Source organism: Balaenoptera musculus, chromosome 1, assembly GCF_009873245.2.
Source record: "Balaenoptera musculus isolate JJ_BM4_2016_0621 chromosome 1, mBalMus1.pri.v3, whole genome shotgun sequence".
In the NCBI taxonomy this organism is placed as follows: domain Eukaryota; kingdom Metazoa; phylum Chordata; class Mammalia; order Artiodactyla; family Balaenopteridae; genus Balaenoptera; species Balaenoptera musculus.
In genome coordinates, this window is record NC_045785.1 from 100,131,559 (window position 1) to 100,143,500 (window position 11,942).

Sequence of the window (11,942 nt, forward strand, 5' to 3'; positions counted from 1 at the left end):
AGCCTCCATGAAGTTCAGACAGTTTCCAGGTTGGTGAACACATCCACTCCAGTAGGGTGACATACCCCAAACTCCACAGGGACAGAAGCTCCTGTGCTCTGGACCCTTCCAGACCCCACCCTATGTATCTCTTCATCTGGCTATTCATCTGTATCCTTTATCATATTCCTTAATAAACTGGTAAATGTTTAAGGAAGTGTTTCCCTGAGTTCTGTGAACCACCCTAGGAAATTAATCAAACCTGAGGAGAAGGTTGTGGGAACTTCTGACTTGTAGCCAAATTGGACAGAAGTTGGGGGTAACCTAGGACCTACTTCTTGCAGTTGGCATCCAAAGTGGGGTAGGAGCAGTCTTGCGGGACCAAGCCCTTAACCTGTGTGAGCTGACACTACCTCCAGGTACACAGTGTCAGAAATGAGTTGAATTGTAGGATACCCAGCTGGTGTCACAGAGAATTGCCTGGTGTAGGGAAAAACCTCCACACATTTAGTGACCAGAAGTGGTGTTTTGTGTGAATAAAGGAGACTCACAGGAGAAACACAAGAGGCAGATTGAACTGAATCTTTCTAAAATTTAGTTCTGAAATTTCATAATAATGTTGATCACTCAAAAGATCCTTTTGATCTGTAAATATGTGTATTTCAGCTCTGGGAAATTTTAAAATATTATTTATTTGATAATTTCTTCTCCTCCACGTATTTCTGTTTCCTGGAATTAGTTGGATTTTAGGCTTCCTGCATGAACTGCACTCACTTTTCTATTTTCTTTTTCCTTGCTCTTTCATACTATTTTTCTGGGAAATGGCCTCAACTTTATCTTCCAACTTCTCTACTGAATTTACTTTGGTTATTTTTATTTTCTGGTTCTCTTACTTTTTCATCTATAGACTTTTTAAAAAATAGTATGCAGTTCTTTAAATATATTAATTATATCTTTAAAAATAGTATTCTTATAATTCCTGTATCATTTTTAAAAATCTCTTTCCTTCTTTTTCTTTAGGTCTCAAATATTTGAGCATCTTCAATTATCTATTTACACTTAAGAGTGAGGCACTAACATGCTGAATGCCCATTCAGTGTGCAGCAGGGGAAGCTTGTTGAACAGTGGCTGCATTGTAGAGAGTAGCCAGCCATTTCACTTCCAGTATCCTTAGGTCTTTTCAGTCAGCTTGTGCAAAAAGAAATTCCAGTCTTCTGTTTAGAGCTTATAAGCCTGGCCACCAGACTTTTACTTAATCTCCTTTATGAGTACAGTATCTCACCCCATTCTCATTTGTGTATGGTATTCTAGAATCCAGAACTTCTCTGTTTCAGCCTCTCCAGAGAGCAAACTTCAATCTTCTGTCAGAGGAAGATAAGGTAACTATGAGGCTGTGTAGAATAAGGTGGAGGATCTGGGGGTAGGTCTATTGCCCCTCATACATATGCTCAAACAATCCTATTTCCAGTTCTACCTCATACCTGCAACTGCACCTGATGCATCTAATTCCTGAGTCTTTCAGAAATTAAATACAGGGGTCTTTTTCCTTTAATTTTTTTTAAATTTAAGAATAGTTGATGTACAATATTATATAAGCTACATTTGTACAATATAGTGATTCACAATTTTTAAAGGTTATACTCCATTTATAGTGATTTATAAAATATTGGCTATATTCCTTGTGTTGTACAATATATCCTTGTAGCTTATTTTATAGATAATAGTTTGCACCTCTTAATTCCCTACCACTATAATGTCCCTCCCCACTTCCCTCTCCCCACTGGTAACCACTAAATACAGGTGTTTTAAAACAGGGAGTTCACTTGTTTCCCACTGGCATCCCCTACTATAGACACTTACATTTTTACTCTTTTTTTTTTTTTTTTTAATTTATTTATTTATTTATTTATTTTTGGCTGTGTTGGGTCTTCGTTGCTGCATGCGGGCTTTCTCTAGTTGCGGCGAGTGGGGGCTACTCTTCCTTGCAGTGCGCAGGCTTCTCATTGCAGTGGCTTCTCTTGTTGTGGAGCACGGGCTCTAGGCACACGGGCTTCAGTAGTTGTGGCACGCGGGCTCAGTAGTTGTGGCTCGTGGGCTCTAGAGTGCAGGCTCAGTAGTTGTGGCACATGGGCTTAATTGCTCCACGGCATGTGGGATCTTCCCGGGCCAGGGCTCGAACCTGTGTCTCCTGCATTGGCAGGCAGATTCTTAACCACTGTGCCACCAGGGAAGCCCTACATTTTTACTCTTTACATCCATTTTCCAACTTTCAAAATTGTGTTAACAGCTCTCTTTTACAGTAGTCTTCTCTCCCATTCTTTCACTCCTATTGTAGGTTGATTTTTTTCTTATTTATTATAATTTTAGAGAATTTTCAGAAGAAACCAGATGGAGATTAATGCACATATTCCAACTGTCATCTTTAAATGAGGTGTCTCATCTGTCATGTGCCCACTATCCAGCTCAAGAAATAAAAGGTTACAAATACAGCTGAAATCACCTCTGTGTTTATGATTAGCCATTTAAAATTTCCTAGGTGTAAAATCATATCATTTTCAAACACTGATTTTTGTTATTCTAATATTAGAAAAATAAAAGAACAAATATTTTAAAAGCAAAGATAATATTAATTAGAATGTTTTGCTCATCTTAGCAAATATATCTCAAACAGCATGTTAAATAATAGTAATAGGAGCCATTCTTGTTTTATTCTTTTGTGGGGGGGGACTAAGTTGAGCTTCATTACTGAAAATAATGTTAGACCTTAGATTTAATATATTTTCTTAATTAAGAAATTTTAGAAGACAATTTTCATTGGGAATATATATGAATTTGTTGTATACTACATTATGATTTCTCCTATTTTTTTCTATTGATGTGATTTAAGAAAACAGCTATATTGAGGTATAATTAATACTCTGTAAAACTCACTTATTTTTAGTGTAGTTTTAGTAGTTAATTTGGTGGATTTCTGGTAAATTTACAGAGTTGTACAACCATCATCACATTCAAATTTTAGAACATTTCCATCACCTGAAAAACAAGAATGGCAGTAAGTCTCTGTTCCTATCCCCCAGCCATAGGCAAACACTGATCTGCTTTCTATTTCTATAAACCTGCCTTTTCTAGAAATTTCATATAAACTGGATCACAGAATATAGTCTTTTGTGTCTGGTCCCTTTCACTTAGCATAACATTTTTGAGGTTCATCCATGTTGTAGCATGTATTAATAGTTTTTATTGCTGAGTCATGTTCCATTGTATGGATATAACACATTTGTTTATCTACTCACTAGTTGATAGACATTTGGATTTTTTTTCTAGTTTTTGGCAATTATGAATAGTATTGCTATGAATATTTGCATGTGCCCATATGTTTTTATTTCTCTTAGGTAGATAACTAGGGGTGGAAATGCTGGGTCATATGAGAAGTATATATATTTAAATTTTTCTACTTTCCATTCCCACCAGCAGTGTATGAGAGTTCTGGTTCCTCCATGTCCTGGCTAACAAAGATCTTCTATGTTTTCTTCTAGAAAACCTTAGACTTTTAGTTCTTACACTTAAGTCCATGATCCTTTTTAAGTAATTTTTGTGTACAGTGTGAGGTAAGAATCAAAGTTCATTTTTATACATGTAGATATCCAATTGTTCCAGCACCATTTGTTGACAAGACTATCATTTCTTCATTGAATTATTTTGGCATCTTTGTCAAAATCAATTTATCAAAACTGTAGGGATTTATTTCTAGATCTTCTATTCTGTTCCATTGATCTATTACTCATGCCAATACTACACTATCTGAATTACTTACAGCTTTACAGTAAATTGTGAGATCCAGTAAGTCCTCCAACTCTATTCTTTTTAAACTTATTTTGAATATTCTAGGTCCTTTACATTCCTTATCAACTTTAGAATTAGCTTATCAATTTCTACCAAAAAAAAAAGTCTGCTGGAACTTTAAAGGGACTATAGTGAATCTATAGATACATTTGGAGAGAACTGCCATCTTAACAATGTTAAGTCTTTCAGATCACAAACGTGAAATGCTACTCCATTTCTTCAGATCTTTAATTTCTCTTAGCAATGTTCATAGTTTCCAGTATATAGGTCTTATACATACTCTGTTAAACTTATTCCTAAGTATTTTACTCTTTTTGATGTACTGTGAATGAATTGTTTTCTTAATTTCATTTTTGGAATACTCACAGCTGGTATATAGAAATACAAATAATGTTTGTATATTGATCTTAAATCTAGAGGCCTTGCTAAACTCATTTATTGTTAGTAATGCCTTAGGAATTTCTAAATATGGGATCATGTCACCATGAATAAAAGCAATTTTCATTTTCTTTTCTCAATGCCTTTTATTTCTTTTTCCTTGCCTTACCACACTGGCTAGAATCCCTAGTACAACGTTAAATAGACGTGGTGAGAGCAGACATCCTTGCTTTGTTCCTGATTTGAGGGACAAAGCACTCAGTCTTTAATCCCTAACTACAGTGTTAGTTGTAGGTTTTTTGTTTTTTTTTTAAATACATGATAATTTTTTATTATTATTATTATTTTTTGCTATACAGCAGGTTCTTGTTAGTTATCTATTTTATACATATTAGTGTATATATGTCAATCCCAATGACAGGTTTTTTAATAGACATCCTTTGACAGATTGAAGAAATTACTAGTTTATCAGTAATGGGCATTGAATTTTGTCAAATGCTTTTCCTGTCTCTACTGAAAAGACCATGCATTTTGTCCCTTATTAATATGATATATTACATTAATTTATCTTCAGATGTTAAAACAACAACATATTTCTCGGATATCCCACTTGGTCATGGTAGATAATCCATTTTACATGTTGTTGAACTTGGTTTGCTAATATCTTATTAAAGATTTTTACACTTATGTTTAGGACACTTTTTCTCTTTTTTTTAATAAATCAGTATGATAGTTTATTAAAAGCTCCATATTATGCCTCAGGTAGGATTTTTTTCTTCCAGTTTTATTGAGTTATAATTGACATATAGCACTGTATAAGTTTAAGGTATACGGCATAATGATTTGACTTACATACATTATGAAATGATTATCACAATAAGTTTAGTGAACAACCACCATCTCATAGATACAAAATTAAAGAAATAGAAAAAAAATTTTTTTTCCTTGTGATAAGAACTCTTAGGATTTACTCTCAACAACTTTCATATATAACATGCAGCAGCTTTATTTATATTCATGTTGTACATTACAGTCCTAGTACTCATTTATCTTATAATTGGAAGTTTGTACCTTCTGACTGCCTACATCCAATTCCCCCTCCTCCAACCAACCCCCACCCCACCATCAGTAACCATAAATCTGATCTCTTCTTCTATGAGTTTGTTTTTGAAATTCAATTGATCTAAAATAGTCTGTTAGTTCCTGTTATACAACATAGTGATTCCATATTTCTATAGATTTCAAAATGACCACCAATATAAGTCTAGATATAATCTGTCCATGGAAAGATATTACATAATTACTGAACATACTCCCCACACTGTACATTTCATACCGGTGACTCATTTATTCTGCAACTGGAAGTTTGTACCTCTTAACCTCCCTCACCTATTTCTTCCCCTCACCACTCCTCTCTGGCAACCACCTGTTTGTTCTATCTGTAACTCTTTTTCTGTTTAGTTATGTTTGTTCATTTATTTTTTTAGATTCCACAAATAAGTGAAATCATACAGTATTTGTCTTTCTCTGTCTGACTTATTTCACTTAGAATAATATCCTCTAAGGCCATCCATGTTGCTGCAAACAACAAGATTCCATGCTTTTATGGCTGAGCAATATTCCGTTGTATATAGATACCACATCCTCTTTATCCATTCATTTGCTGATGGGCACTTAGGTTGCTTCCATATCTTGCCTATTGTAAATAATGCTGCAATGAACATAGGGGTGCATATATCTTTTCTAATTAGTGCTTTTGTTTTCTTCAGATAAATACCCAGCAGTAGAATTGCTGGGTCATATGGTAGTTCTATTTTTAATTTTTTGAGGAATCTTCATACTGTTTTCCATAATGGCTGCACCAATTTACATTCCCACCAATAGTGCAAAAGGGTTCCCTTTTTTCCACATTCTCACCAACGCTTGTAATTTGTTCTGCCAGGTGTGAGGTGATATTTCATTGTGGTTTGGATTTGCATTTCCCTGATGATTAGTATGTTGAGCATCTTTTCATGTGCCTGTTGGCCATCTGTATATCTTCTTTGGAAAAATGTCTATTCAGATCCTCTGCCCATTTTTTAATTGGGTTGTTTGGGTTTTTTGATGTTTAGTTGTATGAATTTTTTGTATATTTTGAATATTAACCCCTTATTGGATATTCCATTTGCAAATATCTTCTCCCATTCAGTAGGCAGTCTTTTCATTTTATTGATAGTTTCCTTCACTGTGCAAAAGTCTTTTAGTTTGATGTAGTCCTATTTGTTTATTTTTGCTTTTGTTTCCCTTGACTGAAGAGACATATCCAAAAATATTACTATGACCAATGTCAAAGAGTGTACAACCTATGTTTTCTTCCAGAAGTTTTACAGCTTCAGGTCTTACATTTAAAATCTTTAATCTATTTTAAATTTATTTTTGTGCATCACGTGAGAGTAGTCCAGTTTGATTTTTTCGCATGTAGTTTTCCAGCTTTCCCAACAGCATTTCTGAAGAGGCCGTCCTTTCCCCATTGTATATTCTTGCCTCCTTTGTTGTAGATTAATTGCCCATATAATACACTGCCCATTTCTGGGTGGTCTATTCTGTTCCACTGATCTATGTGTCTGTTTTTGTGCCAATACCATACTGTTTGGATTACTGTAGCTTTGTAGTATAGTTATGACAAATTTTCTTGTGCTGTTTTTGTCTGGCTTTGGAATCAGGGTAATACTGGTCTCAAAAAATGAGTTGGGAAGCATACTTCCTCCTCTGCTTTCTGAAAGAGTTTGTGTCAGATTAGTATATTTGTTCTTGACCTAATATACTGCTATTCATCCTTCAGATCTCACTTGAAGCATCAATTCTTCAGGGAAGGCTTCTCTGACCTCATTGACTAGGTCCATTTCCCTGTTATAATAGTTTGTAAATAGTAGCTCTCCTTCTTAGCATTTATCACAAAGTAATTTTTATTCATTAGTAGGATTAATTTTATTATTGTTTGTCTCTCACTTTACCATAAGCTCCAAAAAATGTTGAGTGTTTCTGCTCATCATTATATAGATATAGTGCCCATCCTACTGCCTGACACATGGTAGGTAGGTGCTCAACAAATATTTGTTAAATGAAGAATACATGAACACTGTTTTAGGTTTTTTTGTTTTTTTTGGGTTTTTTTTGGTTGTGTTGGGTCTTCGTTGCTGTGCGCAGGCTTTCTCTAGTCGCAGCGAGCGGTGGCCACTTTTCCTTGCAGCGTGCAGGTTTCTCATTGCGGTGGCTTCTCTTGTTGTGGAGCACAGGCCCTAGAGCTCACGGGCTTCAGTTGTTGCAGTGCGTGGGCTCAGTAGTTGTGGTGCACGGCTCTAGAGTGCAGGCTCAGTAGTTGTGGTGCACGGGCTTCATTGTTCCGTGGCATGTGGGATCTTCCCCAACCAGGGATTGAACCCGTGTCCCCCACATGGGCAGGCGGATTGTTAACCACTGCGCCACCAGGGAAGTCTCTGTTTTAGTTTTATTTTTGATATTTCTTCCCCTTCTTTACTTTGACGTATTATTGTTTTATTTCTCAGGTTCTTCATATGTTAACTTGAATCATTGTAACTCTTTCTTCCTAGTCAATCTAGACATTTTTTGTTAATACAGACATTTAGAGTGATATAATTTCATCAAGTATTACTTTGGAAGCATTCTACAAATTTTGTTATATCTACATTTTTATTTCTATCCTTCAAAAATACAGATATGATGTGTCCCCTCTACTTAAAAACCATACAAATTTTTTCATTTTATATAGTACAGTATCTAAAGTTCTTAGTAAAGCAGTCAACTCAGCTCTAAACTGATTTATGACCTATCATCTCATCTGTTTACCTTATACCCCAACCAGATTGGGCTACTTATTCTTCCCTTATACAAGCGTTGTACTTCTGTGCTCAGCACCGAGCAAAATGCCTTAAACATAGTAGCTCAGTAAATGTCTGTAGAACAGTTCCTACCACTTTTCATGATCCAAGTTAAGATTTTTTAAATTTATGTTTTTTATAATTTTGAATTATATTTTTATTATGTAATTTCTAATTTTATTGTATTGTGATCTGATGTTAATATTGTTATTCTTTTTTGTTTTTTAATTTTCTTTCCTTTTTTTCTTTTTTAATTTGTTTTCAAAAAAATTTATATTTGTGTAATCTGTTTTAAATTGCATTAAATACTTCTTTGTGCCTTATACTTTGGTCAGCTGCCATCTAAGACTTAAACATACTTAAAAAGATAACTTGGCTTTTCTCCCACTACCATTAGACTATAAAATTCATGAAGGCAAGAACCATGTGTGTCTTGTTGACTGTATTCTTCGCACCTGGGAGGCCTTGGTACATTAACTCAGCAAATTTTTAGAGTTCCCTTTAATTTTATTCTTTCTACTCCTAAATTAAAAAGTATACATTAAGGAGGTATTAGATAGATTACCTTTTGAGAAAACAATGAATAAAAATATACATAATAGGTGGAGTTTAATCAAATACAGAAACACTGAGTTCCTAGTATGACTCAGAATGTTCTAAGAGTGGGATACAAATGCAATGCCTGCCCTTGAGGTCCATGAAAACACACAGGTTAACAAATAACACAGGATATGGTGTACCAAAAGGAAGGTATGTATAAAATGTCATGGAAATAAGAGTTGAGGAAATATTTAAATTGGGTAGGGGAAGGAGGTAGGTAATGAAATTCTATAGCAGGAAGTAAAATCCTTTAAAGGATAAATAAACCAAAACCCAGACAAACTACAGTGCTTGTTCAAGATCACAAGGCTAGACAGAGGTCACAAAAGGAGATCCAACTCCCAGTTCTGTGCTTTTTCCATTATACCAGACTTACTACCCATACTTTTCAGAGCTCACAAAAGAATAACAGGACAGGATTTAGAGAGTTACAAAATAAAACTGGGGGATTTATTCATCCTAATCCCATCTCCTATTAATATAAAACATCAAGGACTGTTCAAAATTATGAAAAGTTAGCCAAGTACCATGCAGTTCAAACAACTTTCTAGTTGAGTGGCTTACAAAAAGAATGTGCCCTAAAAGTATTTCACCCAAGATTTAAACATCCCAGTCCAATCAATCTGACTTGGAGATAAACAGAACTATTAAGTTGTATTACACCCATATATACCTTTTTTTTTTAATGTTAATAGAGGGTCTATGGAAAAATCTTTAAAAAAGAAAGGTCCAAAAACAAAAATCTGCCAGCCATTATTCAGTACTTTCCAAGGAGGTAAGACCCTGGAATCTGTAGATCTAAGTATTAATGTCAATAGAGAGACATTCTGTAAGGGCAGGATGGTCTTTAGGTTTTTCCCCGTCTCTCAAGACTAGGCAATTACATTTGGCTACCAAGCAACCTTTCCATGACTAATTTGCACACCCCCCCAAACATGTTGATCCCACAACCCTGATTTTGGAACATTAGATTATTTAACCCTCCCCTCCCCTATTATAAATTAATAAACTGGCATTCTGAATTACACATCCTTTTTTGGTTGCTTGGCTAGCATGAAATAACTCCAAGAATCTGCTCAGTTCCAAAAGCAGTGTAGAAAAAAGTTTAAGAACCTGAAATACTTAGGCCCATACTCTAAACCAGTAATTGAAAAAGAGATTCAGGAAACAAATGGGTTTTATTTGACTTTCAGGGAAGAAAAAGAGGAAGAGGAGGTAGGGGAGGAGGGGGGGAGGAGAGGGAGGGGGAGAATAGGAAGTAGAAGGGGGAAGGAGGAGGAGGAGGAGATGATCTAAAAAACCTGGATATTTCACATAAAAATGCATATTCACAGCTTCTCTTGAAAATCCTGAAGCTGTGGCAATACTCGGCCTGCGTTACCACAACTAACTCTAACTACCGCCAGAGTTAAAAAGCCATAGCCCCATTTATATGGGACAGTTGCTTTCAAATTCATCGTAGACCAACCACCCCTTTCTATTTCCCTGATAACGGAGGCCAAATGTCAATTGTCATTTATCATCCCATTTGCAGTGTTGTTTTCCTTATAAACTTCAAAGAACAAAGAACGCCATACTTGGTGGATAAGTGCAGAATTTTTAAAAAGTAAATACAATCCACTCTTCATATTAAAGCAGTAAAACAAAGCGAAAAAATCAAAGAAATCAATTTACCTTAATCTGAGTCTGTTCGATTGACTTTTCCCATATCTGCTGATCATATGCTCCAATCTGAAATAGGAAGCAGGCTATTTAAGTGACGCAAAGGAAATCCTTTTATTTGGGTCAAGTCTCACAAAAGTCATGAAACTACTAAGTATCCATATGATATCTGGGAAATGTCTGTGCTTCTCTGAAGCTAGAATAAATTATTATTTCCTAGGACTATTTCCTTCAAAATTCTCAAGTTAGCTGGATCTAAAAGTAAGTTGAAAAAGCAATGTCCAAATATTTCAAATTAAATATCACCTTTAAAAGATACTTCCACTTAAGAAAAACATCAGTAGGAAAACTAGAGAGAAAATAAAAGGTAATGGACAGCTCATTAAGATTGTTGACAGTACAAATCTGAGCTGTGCAGATAAAAAGTTTTATGCCTGAAAAAACAGCAGTTTTGATCAGAAGCAAACTCTCAAAGCATTGCTTGTGACACTGTGAATGCAGCCTGGAGATGGGAGGTTGAAATTCTTATTCGGGGACCTGGAACTGACTTCAAAAGACCTAATGACCTTGTCCATCAGTTTTTCCATTTATGTTGAGAGATATCATGTAAGAATACCTGCACTACCAAGCTCAGGGAAAACTAACATGATAGGTATTCTTTGTGGGACCCTTCTTGCAGGAAGCATGCTTTACAAATAAAATACATTGATATTACCTTCTTTTGGTACCACGATATAGCATCTCTCTCATTTGAGGCCATCTGTGTCTCCAGCCGGAGAATGGGATTTCACTGAAAATGAAGGAAAACCAGTCGGTGAGTCCAGTTGCTGAAAGGTACTCTCCCAGTTTGGGTAGAACTCAAAAAACGCTTCTCTCAGCCTCTCCATGCGCTGCTGACCGTCTCGTTCCCCGGCTGTTTGCCAGGAAAAAAACAAAAACAAAAGCATACCAAAAAAAACCTCTGGCGCAGTGGCGACCGGAGAAGCCTCTCTGCGATATTTTGTGCGAGTGTGTTCAGGGATGCAGGGAAGAGGGAGAGGAGGGGAGGTCGCTGGAGTTGACCTGCACCCCACCTCCTCCGCTCCCCAGGGTCCTGCTCTCACCTGGTGCCCGCTGCCCCGCAGTCCGGCGGCCGGGACCTTCCTCCTCAGTGGCCCCGGCCCGGCCATGAGGCCGGGGGCGAGGCAGCGGGCCAGGTAGGCCTCATCTTCCCCCCGAGGCGGAGACGCCGTCTGGGCCGTTACCATGGAGACTGCGGAGGCCGCCCCAGCCTCGGAGGCAGCCGGCCGCCCAGCGCCCAGAGGAGGGCAGTCTGTTGCCAGAGAGCCGGCGCCCTCCAAGCCCTACCTATAGGGTCATCGGACAGACCCTAAAATAAGCAAAGAATGAGCTAGGAAAGGAGGGGGATAGAAAGTGAAGGCGGTCTTAGCTAGGCTGCCAGTCGCTACGGCAACGTCAAAAGGCTTTGTGCCCGCTGGAAAAAGTCAAGTGCAGAGGTCCCAAGGCCCGGGTGGCAGCTGCTTCGGGGCGGCGGGCGCGCGTCCTCGGTAGGCCGGGCCTGGAAGGGCCGTGACTCAGCCGGCCGAGAGCTAGGCAACAGCA

The 11,942-nt window shown here is 37.1% G+C and overlaps 1 protein-coding gene across 3 annotated transcripts in view; it reads right to left on the bottom strand.

Moving 5' to 3' along the window:
• PHTF1 (putative homeodomain transcription factor 1) overlaps positions 1-11,942 on the bottom strand; it is a 70,611-nt gene extending 58,669 nt beyond the window's left edge. For all 3 annotated transcript variants that reach the window (XM_036826590.1, XM_036826572.1, XM_036826580.1), the window contains exons 1-3: positions 11,444-11,942; positions 11,056-11,130; positions 10,353-10,409 (exon numbers count right to left, since the gene is read on the bottom strand). In XM_036826590.1, the coding sequence (XP_036682485.1) occupies positions 10,353-10,409; positions 11,056-11,100 (102 nt within the window). In that variant the 5' untranslated portion in view covers positions 11,101-11,130; positions 11,444-11,942. The remainder of the gene's footprint in view (positions 1-10,352; positions 10,410-11,055; positions 11,131-11,443) is intronic.